Source organism: Fusarium flagelliforme, assembly GCF_020744385.1.
Source record: "Fusarium flagelliforme strain FIESC 12 MPI-CAGE-AA-0113 chromosome Unknown B0J16scaffold_2, whole genome shotgun sequence".
In the NCBI taxonomy this organism is placed as follows: domain Eukaryota; kingdom Fungi; phylum Ascomycota; class Sordariomycetes; order Hypocreales; family Nectriaceae; genus Fusarium; species Fusarium flagelliforme.
In genome coordinates, this window is record NW_025763504.1 from 6,044,665 (window position 1) to 6,057,171 (window position 12,507).

Sequence of the window (12,507 nt, forward strand, 5' to 3'; positions counted from 1 at the left end):
CGAGCGGATCTCTACAACATTACCTTTAGCTTAGTAGTCCGTCACTAGAAAGATTAGTAGTTATCTGGTCTAAGCTATCTCATCCCTTAACGTTATGCTGTTAGCGGGCTACTAAGAGAAGACGGTGTGGTCTATGTATACTGAGACTCTGTTCAACCTCAAATGCAACATTCCCGATCCGTCAGACTGGTTTCTTCTTGTCCGTCCTTCAATCTGATTGATAACCATATAAGCCATCATCACTGTCACACAACGCCACACGACATCCCTTGTTCAAGTTTCATCCCAAGTCGCCCAGTGTTTCCATCAAATCCCGGCGTCCCTGTCCATAGCCCCATTCCAGTTACCAAAGAAGCAGGGATCTTTCGGATGCTTTCTTCCCAAGAAAGGATGACCGCGGATGAACTTTTCCAGTACAGGTTCATCTTGCGACTCTCTGTGGGAGAAGGTACAGTAGTAGCAACACCTGGATACCCTTATCCTGGGCAACGACCCGCCAGCTGGGAACAGGGCACGAGATGCTCAATAACACATTCGATCCAATCTCAACGTTCACTAGTTTCCGGGCTTCAGCAACTCGCAAAAGAGCGTGACTGACTCGAACTGTAGATCTTTTTAATAAATGGCTGCAAACTCTAGGCAACAAAGGGCATTGAAGCTCAGTCATGGCGTTAAAGTGTCAGCCTGCCTCCGGGTCTAGGATGGGAATAATCAGCCGGAATGTCATCCGGAAGTCTCATCCTTTGCCCGCAGCGAACGGGCTGATATCTAGCAACTATGCAACTCAAATTTGAGCAGCCGCTAGTAGCAGCTTCCCAGTCCATCACATCACTTCGCTTTCGACGCTTAGACTCTAACTGGTGGGGGAACGAGATCGACGATAATAAAGAAAGGAAAAAAGCCAGGGGCAACGGGGAAGCTGGAACCAGAAAAGCAACATCAGTCATGAAGCTGGGTGCTAGGCCTAAAATTATCTCTTAGACGGCAGTGTATGGTTGATAGTATTCGTGTTCCTGGCATTATATCACTGGGACTAAGATTTGAGGCCCGATATCCCCCACATGGCTCTCTCTTCTTGTGACCAACAGGTCTTGGCAAGGCTACGAACAAGAGAAAGAGGACGACAGGCTGATTGTATCTTTACGCCATTGTCTCCAAAAGCAATAGTTGTAAAAGTCAAAGCGTAATCTCTTCCGCACTCGAACGTATTACCGTCGTCGATGAGTCTTCTCCTATATTTCCAACCCCTGATATTCATGTAAGAGGCCGGGAATAAGCAGAAATGAAGTGACGCCCCTGAGCTTACGGCATAATACTTACTGTATACATAATGCGTATATCCTCGCAGTTATAGTGAATAAGCAATGTACATCATGCATATAATTACTCATTGTGGAAGTTGTATCCAAAAGTTAAGGCTGTTGGCTCTAACGCGGGTCCATTGTCCCGTCCCGCCGGCGTGGGACGTTCCCACGTGTCTCATCTGTAAAACAAAATCAACTTCTCAATTTTCATAGGACGGACGATCTTTTGTTTTTTGGCTTTCGCATTATTTACTGTAGCATTTTTGAAACATACGTGTCAACTCCAGATCCTCTAGTTGATGGAATCATTTTTGCTTTTTATGCCGCGATGTTGCGTCGCTTACACGAGAATTGCAGATATTATCTGCAAGATGAATGCTGCCCCAACACGGCAGATGTCTTGCAGCCGTAATTGAAAAACAGGGAACCAATCAGTCAAAACTATCGCAGTCAGTCAAAAAAAACAAATCTACTGTAGGTTGCCTGACGATGTCCCCATTCGTGGCCTCCGTAATCAAGCACAGTCCATCGCTCGACCCGAGAGTCTTTCGAAACATCAGCTCAGTTTGTATCAAGGCTCAGGCAACACGAGCACACCGCTTCTAACAATAGAGATTCATAATGGCTGAATCAAATCTTGCCTTGTGTTTCCAAGTCGTCGTCATGATACCGAGAACATCCATGTTCTTATGTGGTGCCACGCCATCGGTTCCAGGAATCTGCATTGAGTAAAGAATCTCGTCTGTGAGATCCACAGTCGTGTCTTCATCAGGTTTTCTCGTTTGAAACAACATCCATTACTTTTCTAGAATCTGGAGCCGGCATTAGGCGAATGTTCTATCGTGATATCCTGCCTGCCGCGTTTCAACAGCATCACTTATAAGATGAAAAGACCCACCATGTTGATGCAAACATACTATGTAATTCCACTACAAGATAAAAGCTTACGTCTTCTACATAGTCACAGCAGATTCATCCACCGTTTCAGAACTGGTCCATTATCAAGAAAGGTTGCTTGTGTTCATTTGTGTAAGGAGACAATGCCTCAATCGAAGTCAAGTATGATAGTTACACATAAGATCCATTGACCGTCTTTGTGTCCTTACACCTCTGAGGCAACATTGTGTGAGGCCGTGATTCACTTTGAAGGCCTTCCCGTGCTAGAAATCACCTGCAACAATAGACAAGGCCAGAAATATATCTTTAATACTTGTCTGCCAACTCGTGGCAGCTTTTTTTGTATTTTCCTCGCGTCAGAAACGAACATGACAACGACCAAAGCATGACATATGTGCATTATGTCTGTATTGCGGAAAAAGTGTCGGCGCCCAGTAGAGCTCTCTTCCAACTCCCAGTCCCAGATCCCTGTATCCCCCATTCCCCCAAAAAATAAAGTGACGATGCCCAGGGGGTATCGAAGTCGAAGTGAATAAAAGTGAAGTATAATCACCAAATGGTTAAAAGAAGTGTCGCATTTGCTTTCTGGATATCATCATTTCTCCCCCTCAGGTATCTTGCTCCAATCATACTGAATGTTGTGCTTAACGAAGGTGGGAGCTCTCAATTGGGCTTGTAGGACCGCTGCGGACATGGCTCAAGTCGCTGCTGCCGGTTCTTCGCAGAGCCTGGCTCATTGTCTCAATGTTCAAATCACCCCCTGAAGGGTTGAGCTTGAGATTGTTGATGCTAGTAGGGCTACCCAGGGGTCTTCGTGAGGGGCTCAGCTCAATACCCTTCATGCTACCGGGGTTGCTCGTAGGAGGGCTTGTCTCGGGTCCTTGGCTAGATACAGGTGATCGGATGGGTGAAGGTGAACGGTTCATTGCCGAGGGCAGAGACGTGAGACCAGCAAGGTGGATGCTGTCGCGGGAGCTCGCAATGCCTCCGGCAGGGTTGTGTTCGGATTGTACGACATCAGCGAACGAGATGAAGGATAGACGACGGACATCCGCAGAGTCCAGAGATCCGTAATTGGAGGCGTTGTCGGTCGAGACAGCGTCCCGGTTGGCAAAGGATGCCAGTTCTGCTGCCCACTCGCTGGCAGAGGGTTCGTATGAGGGCAAGTTACTGCTGGCCCCTGTGACTGTCACCGCAGCGGGTTGATGCGAGGTGTGAGTAACAATCTCGACCGTATCAGGGTCCAGCTTGTTGTTTGTGATGGCTTCGGACGCATCATCGAGAACGGGAGGAATGTAGTTCTCGGTCTGGATGTGTGTCGGGATGGCCGGGGAGCTGGTCGCGACAGCAGAGCTTTCTTGAACATCACGTTCAAAGATCTGTGATGTAGCTGGCGATGACAGTCGTGGGGACCCAGTGAAGCCGCGACTCGGAGAGGTGGGAATGAAGCTCTGATCGCCAGTAGGAGACCATGATGGCTGATTCGAGGATAGCTTGGAAGTATCTCGAGATAGAGATGGGCTAGTGGGGTTGGAGTTTGCGTTGGAAGGAGTCTGGGACTTGTTTTGAGACCCAGTCTTGGTGTCGTTCGTGTCGGGTTTGGAGTCAGATTTCATAAGTGTCGAGGACTTCTTCTTGCCAAGTCCAAACAAGCTACGCATTTTGCTCTTTCCATCCTTCTTCGTGTCGTCGCGCTGACTATCCGTCTCGTTGTTGAGTTCGCTGGCTCGAGGTGTCGAGTCACCTAACCGCTGATCGTCTGATCCGGGGTTGACATATCGATCATCGCGGGTGATGGGGGCAGCTTCGGCGAGGCTCATATTGAAAGATGGGCTCACGTATGAGCTATAGGAATATACTAGTGTTTGAGGAATGAGTGAACACGACGAATGCTCTGATTTTGCAGAAAGTCGTTTAGAAGACTGCTCAATGAGTGACAGTCAGTAACGAAGGTCGTGGAATGCAAGTTTAGGTTCGGCAAGTGGGACAACGAGCCGGGCAGGGGAAGATATAAGTAGAGAACGGTCGAAGTCGAATCAGGAAAGGAAAGGCAAAGAATAAGCAAAAACGCAACCGAATCAGAGTCAGAAATGACCGTGCGGAACTGAGACTCTGGTCGAAGTATCTGCTGCTATTGCTGCCGCCACCTCCGCTACTGCCCTTTGCAATGGGAGAAACATTGAATATTGGATTGGATGATTGCACAAACCTTTTGAGACTAATGACCTGTAAAACAGTCCGTAGCTCCCGGCGCAATACTGGGGACCTCCGTAAACAAAGACCCGCAACGGCCAGCGCTAAGGTCGCTGTGGATGGGGATTAGAGACCTGCTAATCGCGGTAATGCCGTTGGATTATCCCGTCGAGCCGCCGTCTGGTCTTCGGATAGCGTCGATGGAATGCGTGACCGTAATGAGATTTGCGGTTTGAGCTAGTCGTGATCTTTTGACATAAAAACTTTTTCAATAATGTCGGGTAAATGGTTTGCGGAAAGCAAGCAGTCCTAAAGTAAAGGGCGGGCTGAGATGTTGGTACCTGATGGTTGCGCAGTGAAAGGGAGACAAGACTCGACCCGATTCGACAGGTACCAAAGGTTATTGTTATTGTTTTTGTTATTGCTTTTTAGTCGGATGCCGCTCGCTTCTTTACCTGTTAAAGGTAGGTTGCAGGGTTGTCAAGATCTTGGGTTTATACGTAGTCTATTGTCTGCCGAAATGAGCTCGAACCAGAACAATGAGAGAGAGAGGGGAAAGACAAGTCAGATTTTGGGAAGGACCCGACGATATCTAAGGCAATGGAAGTTTAAAAAAGGATGGAATGGAAATTGATGGAGGGGGGCTGACGGACGGCGTAGGTGGCTTTAGAACTTCAATCTTTTGGAGGATCAGCGCACTTTGATCAAGGCACGGGATCAACTGAAGGCGTCTATCCAGGGCATTCAATGGGGCAATTTCGTGAGTCGCACAGGGAAGAAACCCACTGCCTTGTCTTGTCACTTGTCTCTTGCCTGCCAGGGACGAGACGAGAGATTTAATTGCAGTCCATCATAATCCATGGAATAGGTTGCGAATGACCACGGGACCTCTGCCAAGGTGAGTCAACAAACGACATCCTCGCTGTTGATGTCAACATGCCAAAACCTGCTTGTTGATGATGAAACAGGGAGATGCATCGAGATGCTATACATGAGAAAGGTCGACCACAAGGTGACCACGTTTTAAAATCTCGTCCTTTCAGATATTCTGTTGGTCGTCCATGCTGTGATCCTACATTGCATGTTACGTATGTCTGGTACTGGGCTGCACCAATCCATCCATATGCACGCACTCGACAAGGGGACTCTCGTCCATGCAAGTCAGGCACCGGACCCAAAAGTCTAGCATCCAAGGGACTTTGATCCCAATAACGTGAATGTCAGCCCTGGGCTGCCTATCTCCGATGTCAAGGGACTGATCCGATGGGTTCAAATACCCCTTCATGGCCCTGAAATCTCATGATATTTCGGCCTCTCCCTTACACACTTACACAAGCCTTGACAACATGTGGTTACTATTTCGGAGTCGATCAAACCATTTTTCTCCCTCGGATTGTACACCACTATCCTTCCTTGGAACGGGTTGGGTGACAGCGGCCATCGTGCTGGTCACCTTTCTTATCACATCCCGTCTCGTAGTTGTCACCAACCTTAACCTGGCCATGGCCCCGCTACCACATGGTCCTCGTGACAACTCTTTCAGGGCACTTTCATCATGCCCTGACGGGAAACTACCGAATGGCCTAACAAGGAGTAAAGATCCGCGCGTATCTATGGTGAAGCCAAGGTGAGAATCAACAAGGGATACGAGAAAAAAGCATCTGCCCTGATTTGTTATCGATGGTTTGCTTTTCTGGTCTCAAACACCATCGACAACACCAAAATAGCAATCTGTGATGCATCATTGGGCTTCCCTTTCAGCCCCATTTTTAGCACTCAAGCTTTTTGACAGGACGTCGAACCATGTGCCGAAACCCCCTTTTTTCCCTGTCATAATTCGCCACTGATAAGGGGTCGCTGATCGGTCCTCCACAGTCATCTCCAACGGTTCCAGAGAAAAGAATTTGTAGATCTAACTTGCGATAGGGTTGGGAAATTGAAACAAGGGACTCGTCAGCTTGAGGTTTCAGTGTTATTGGAAGCGCGGGAGGTTTAATGCCACGAGGGGTCGACCGGTAGAGCCAAGAGGGGCATTTCTTCACAGTGTCGACAACCGACGTCATATGCTGGCTGGCCCTGAGCCAAGACAGGCCGGTCTGAAGATCTTCCGTAGCCGCCGGCAATCAAGTCATGTGATTTTGTGCATCTGTCCACGTGAGAAGATTTTGAGTGATTAGGTAAGGTAACCTTAGGTAAGCTAATCCGTAGTGGCAGAAACTTCAGATCTTCGACTCCAAGGTGTTTGGCAGGGTCCAGCTGTAACCACACGATACGCCAATTGCCGCGGCCAATCGTCTTCAACCTGGTGCACGAGGTCCATACGAGAATCCAGCACCTCGACCAGCACTTTCATTCCCTGTGTACCTCCGGTCTCCTCAATTCACAACACAACCATGGAGTTCCGAACTCTCGCACGACCAGCGGCCCGGCTACTGAGCCCTCGTCTTCCTATCGTTCCCTGCCGTGGTCACAAGACAACAACCCGAACGAAACGCTCTCTCAAGATCGCCCCTCACGAGTCTTTCCTCCCCGACCGAAAGGCCGCTTTCCCCGCCTCCGACGAAATCATCTACAACCCTCCTTCTTCCGAGGCTTCTCCTCTCCACACACCCTTCCTCTTTCTTCCTCCCAACGATGCGCGCCGTGTCGCTCTCACACGACTCCGACATACTCCTGGCTCTCCCATGGAGCCTCTCGCCCACAGCAAGCTTCCTCCACAGATGAATTACAAGCGCCGCAGTCCTGACTACAACCTCACCGCCGAAGATATCAAGGAGATGAAGAGGTTAAGGCAAGACGATCCTGTCACTTGGAGCGTCAACAAGCTCGCTGAGAAGTTTGGATGCTCTGTTGTTTTCGTCAAGATGGCTGCTCCTGCACCTCAGAACCATCTTGAGGGTGTTAAGCGAAAGCAGGAGAGGAGGGAAGCTCGATGGGGTGCTATCCGAACCAACGCAAGAGAGGAGCGCAAGAGGAGAACGGAGATGCTGTACCGTGGCGAGTTGTAGGGTGCTTGATGAGGTGTCGAGGGCCTGGCACAGCGATTATCTATCAGACCTGTACAAACATATAAAAGTCGCCGGGACCTTGTGTAGGATTACGATGACGGGGAACGCAGTGAAAATGCGAATGAATCATGCTGGATTCAGCCCAGTAGAATGGGCAAACTTTGTATAATGCCAAAATACCAATGAACTCCATCAAAACATTATTCTTTTGTATTTTTGTGGTTGTCTCATTATGTACGTTTAAAGGATAGTGTCTGCCAATGAATTTATGACATGCAACGTACAACTGTTTTCCAAGTACCATATGTACTTATTCCTGATTACAGCCCTATTCAGTACCGATCATGATGCTGGTACTCATGCCTGTATAAGTGATGTTCATAACGTTAATCAACCCCCACCAAGCACCTCAGTTCATCTTCATCTCAACCGACCTGGTAGTAGAAGTTGACGTCCTACGACTGCCTCCTGCGTCCGAAGAAGATGAAGATGGTGGCTCATTATAAAGGTCCTTTTCACCAGGGATAACACGATTACACCAACCGCACCACGACCGTCGAGCTCCTCTAACCTCTCGGCCGAGAACGCGACTGCCACTGGATTTTTCATCATCCCACTCTGGCACTCCATGACCAATACGCACCATACGAACTCGCTTGCGCTTCACAACGCCGCCAATGCCCTCGATCTCATGGCGTAAGTAGCCAGGACCGAGAGACGGTGATGGTGTGCGCTCGTGTGTAAGGCGAAGCTGATCAATGAGAGCATCAACCGGAGCTTGCTGCGGGGCCGGGCTCGGAGCAACGTTTCCGTCCCGAGCGTCTTCAGCGTCGCAGTCTACTTGGTGTTCGACTTCTTTGGCTGCGCAGCAGTCTGCTTCGCGGCCGCAGATTACACCACGATCACCCTCGCCAATGCCGGTACCAAGACCACCAAGGACTTCGCCGTACTGGTTACGCCAGCGCCAGATACTAAGAATAGTCAGTAAAGGAAGATAGGCTTTGTTGGGGAGATTGAAACATACCGCTGGTAGTCATGGTCTGCAGCTCTAATACTTCGTCCACATGGCTGACACAGCCAGACGCCGTCATCGGCGCACTTGCAGACCTCCCGTGATACTAACTCTGAAGAGAGAGGAACCTCTCGGTCGACAGGAGCCCTGACGAGAGTTGCAATAGGTGCATGAACACAAGCCTTACAAAGTCTTCGATGTCTCTCCTTCAGTGCAGCGGAAGTAGGAGGCTTAATCGCACAGTTCTGCAAGATGATATGGTTAGTATATGCAGCTCGTTCAACGATTCCCGGGTGCCTGCCGATCGCATGTACGTACCCGACATATCACATCACTGCATTTGCGACACTCGCCAACCATGTCGCGAGCGCAATCGCCCGACTTGCCATTGTAACTGCGACCGTCTTCCATGTAGAACCAGTTACTGGCGCGAGCACGGTAGCGAAAGGTTTCGGAACCATCGACGGGGACTTCTTCGTTTTGGCAATGGAGTGTTGAGTGGATAAGAGTGGTACGGTATTGAATTAAACCATGATGAACAAGACGACAGGTACGTGATAGAGCGTCGAGGGTGTTAAGATCTATAGAAGAAGCAATGGCTTCGACGACGCTGTTGATGGTTAGTAAATGGTGTTGTCATGACATGTGTTGAAGCTGGCGGGGATATCATGATAAGGTCCAATACTCTCAATTTTGACAACATTGAAGCATTGAGATTATGATTCAGATACAGAAAGGGTTCAACTCACGGATAACACTGAAACGCATTGGTAACAGGTGCTTGAAAAGTAGATGCATCCATGGTGCCTAGTGGCTCTGGGTTGTATAATGAATGAGGCCAAGGTCCATTCCGGCCGTTGCTAGACGAAGACGACAGCAACTCAAGCTTCCTAAGGAGTAAAAGATGTTGATCTTTCTGGGAAAGCTCAGTCTGCTGGGAGTCGTCATGATGAAGAGGTTCAGCAACTGGCGGGATGGGCGGAAGGACCTCATGATGAGGACGAGGATCACTGACGGGAAAGGCGCCAGGGCCCGCTCCTGCATCCTCGTCTTCTTCCAAATCCACAAAACGCGCCATGGCTTTTGTTGTCTTTTCTCTATTTGTCTTTTACTAGTGAACTGCGGCTTGGCATGTACAGTGTGAACCAGAACCCCAGGATCTGATAAGCAGAGCACAGGCGATAGGAATGGATGGGGAGGGGGGTGTTCAATTCAATTCGATATGGCGGTAGACCGGATGTTGAAGGCCGGTATGGTGAGAAGGACCAGGGTGTTGATGTGATGGATGATCGGGGCTAGATACGGCGGAGGAAGGTAGGATAGGAATGGAAGGGGTGTGTAGGAAGAGAGAGAGGAACGAAGAGAGAAAAAAGAAGGTGTCGTCGACTCGACTCGTTTACGGAAGGATTAATGTTTCTGAGTGTGACGAGTAACGTAACGCAGCTGGGATGAGAGACTGAGTGAGCATTAAAACAAGTGGGTTCTAGCTATCGAAACCGGGAGTTGAAGCGGGGATAGTAGTAGAAGGATATAGTGGAGGTTTATAGGTAGTTATGATATGACATGAAGAGAAGCCATTAGAACAATTGATAAAGTCATTAATTGACTTGATAAGGATACAGCTACTTCTGAAGCTCAAGTTGCAATTCAAATGGATGATGATGATTGCAACTGAGATCTTGATCTTTGAACAAGTCAGATCAAATCAAGTCAAAGCTGCGTCAGTCACTTGATACCAGCCACAGTCAAACTAGTAGATGTACGGTAAAGTCCAGGACCAATTCCTGAAGCTTGACATACGGCCGATTAAAGCCTAGCTGCATTTTGTTTCTTACTGTACCTGGCTGTAATATGTACCTGTACCTGGCCATCATGGAACTGAATGTCCTCTCTCTTACTCTTTCGGTATTGCTTCCAGTGGAGACTCCTAAGTAGTTTTTACCGAGCCGAACGAGGCCTTCTTTACGATCCGGCGGTGACGAGTCAATAACACAAACCATAACATGCTGCTGCAAGGGACTGTTGTAACTTATTACAGCAACAATTCCAATCGATTATGGCTTGTCTAGTCACGCGGGGTATAACAAAAGGGCCCCACGTGTTTTCACTCGTCATGAGACGAGAAGAATTGCCCTTGTCCGCATCATATCCATGCATGTTGCAGTTTACGATAGTTACGACTTTACCGTTCAACTCACAACCGACTTTTAATTACGTACAAAATAACAAAGACGTTTAGATCATCACAATGTGCGAGCACAAAATTGCGACACGGCTGTTTAGACTCTTCCGGTCTCGGGAGACGCCATGACAATCTCATCTTATCAATCTAATCTCTCCCCATACTAAACGCCAACTATATCCACTGACAGGTTTTTATGGCGTCAAGGGCTCCGTCGTTCTATACTTCTTGGGGGTAAAATTCTGTTGGGAGTACGTAATACCCGTCCATCAGCTCGGTTTAAGAGTTTTTCTGCTCGGAATTGGATTCATAGAAGAACACCCTGAAGTTTTCAACATTGATGGGCGTCTTGTAGGACATGCAGGTCCGGAACCTGTTTTCTTCTAGAACGCGTTGTAGAAGGTTCTATATATAGAAGGGAACCTGAAGATCGTAGATATTCGTTAAAAAGATCAGCTGTTTTGAGGGGCCCTTGGCACAGGTACTCAGAGGATTTCCGTAGATTGTAGAACATCTCAGAGAACTGTAGTCCCGGCCAACATGGAAGGATATTACTATATAGAACTTTATGGCTAAAGCAGATAGAATTCAAGCTTTGGACTGAAATCAATTTTCAAAAACTCCATGTCGCGGCGATAATCCTTGCCATTGCATCAACCAGCTGAAGTATGGGCCAGTTAGTGCCCGGCTTATCATGTTCACCCAACAGTATAAGATACATAAAATTGTTTTGAAATATCTGGCAACTTTCGTGTTGTCTTATTTCCTTCTAGGCGTTTTTATTTTTTTATTTTTTTTTTAGTTACGTGCTGAAACTCCATCTATTCCAATGCTACAGTCACCCGTTTGCCATATGACAACATGTCCCCCAATCGAGTCGGTAGTTTGTGAATGCATGTCAGTTATATAAGAGCATGTTTTCTTGTTACCGACCTGTTAGATCTCATACAAAAGTACGTAAGTACAACTACTAATAGGCAATGCAATGTAAAAGGTCGCCATCCAATGGTGATTCTGGTTGACTGAGCATACCCTATAGGTCAAGCTTGAGGTGACTTGGCAGCAGTCTTGGAACAAGCCTTTTTTTGGGATAGCAATACTATTGGAGGAAGATGTTATGAAGATGCATCATTTTCAGTGTATAGATTTAGCTTCAGTGGTTTGACTAGTAGCTGTCCTGAAACAACGTATTCACCATCGTAAGGTGAAGTTGTGATGGAACTTCCGACTCGAACTCAGTTTTGAGAAGCACGTGAGCCACGGGACATGATGAGGACCACATGGACATAAGCATCTGCTTACACATGAGGTACGAGTAGTGCGCAGTATATTCAAGCTGGACGTCGGCGTTGTGCTGTATCCAGCTGCTGGAAAACCAAGCGACATCCTTAGTGAACTTGGTGCTTGACGTATCAAAAACACAACCTAGAGAATATCATAGATAGACTCACAATATATATACTGATAACAATCAAGATAAACAAGCCTACAAGAGGCTCGTCCTTATGGGGCCTCGATAAATGACGAGTGGCAAGTTGACAGAAGAACTGAAGCACTTTGGTTTACCTGAGCTTGCTGACGAGTAGCCAAGTTTCGCAGCAGTTTCACCAAATAAGCATTTCATCTAATTCAATGCTGCGTCATTACAACTGTAGATGAGGCACTATGAGCACTTGATGGACAACGCTTCACTAGTGAACTCCTACCGTGCATACCCATTATCCATGTTCTGTTTGTTGTGACGCTCGAGCAGTAAACAACTATCCGATATACTTCCTTGGCTGCTTGGCTAAGCGCGGCTCTGCAAAACATGAGGATGAATTCCAAGGCTGTTGCCATAAAGTTTGAACGACGATCTTTGCTATACAGGAACTAACACTGCTTGATATTGATCCACTGATCTTCAAACCC

At 47.8% G+C, this 12,507-nt stretch overlaps 4 protein-coding genes across 4 annotated transcripts; 2 read left to right on the forward strand and 2 right to left on the reverse strand.

Annotated features, from left to right (window-relative positions):
• Positions 1 to 2,763: 2,763 nt before the first annotated feature.
• Positions 2,764 to 4,194, reverse strand: B0J16DRAFT_84291 (uncharacterized protein). Its single transcript, XM_046134560.1, has one exon. It carries the CDS (start codon positions 4,019 to 4,021, stop codon positions 2,846 to 2,848), a length of 1,176 nt encoding a protein of 391 aa, XP_045987622.1. The 5' UTR covers positions 4,022 to 4,194; the 3' UTR covers positions 2,764 to 2,845.
• A 1,206-nt stretch (positions 4,195 to 5,400) lies between these two features.
• B0J16DRAFT_84403 (uncharacterized protein) lies at positions 5,401 to 6,573 on the forward strand. Its single transcript, XM_046134562.1, has 2 exons — positions 5,401 to 6,021; positions 6,270 to 6,573. The coding sequence occupies exons 1-2, from the start codon at positions 5,678 to 5,680 to the stop codon at positions 6,388 to 6,390; spliced, it is 465 nt and encodes a 154-aa protein (XP_045987623.1). The 5' UTR covers positions 5,401 to 5,677; the 3' UTR covers positions 6,391 to 6,573.
• Positions 6,480 to 7,606, forward strand: B0J16DRAFT_335862 (mitochondrial ribosomal protein subunit L20-domain-containing protein). The gene is made up of 2 exons (XM_046127129.1): positions 6,480 to 6,548; positions 6,609 to 7,606. Exon 2 carries the CDS (start codon positions 6,788 to 6,790, stop codon positions 7,400 to 7,402), a length of 615 nt encoding a protein of 204 aa, XP_045987624.1. The 5' UTR covers positions 6,480 to 6,548; positions 6,609 to 6,787; the 3' UTR covers positions 7,403 to 7,606.
• Positions 7,607 to 7,610: 4 nt separating this feature from the next.
• On the reverse strand, positions 7,611 to 9,694 carry B0J16DRAFT_84374 (uncharacterized protein). The gene is made up of 4 exons (XM_046134561.1): positions 9,164 to 9,694; positions 8,733 to 9,024; positions 8,427 to 8,659; positions 7,611 to 8,373 (listed from the first exon to the last, which is right to left on the reverse strand). The coding sequence occupies exons 1-4, from the start codon at positions 9,490 to 9,492 to the stop codon at positions 7,812 to 7,814; spliced, it is 1,416 nt and encodes a 471-aa protein (XP_045987625.1). The 5' UTR covers positions 9,493 to 9,694; the 3' UTR covers positions 7,611 to 7,811.
• Between the last annotated feature and the right edge of the window lie 2,813 nt (positions 9,695 to 12,507).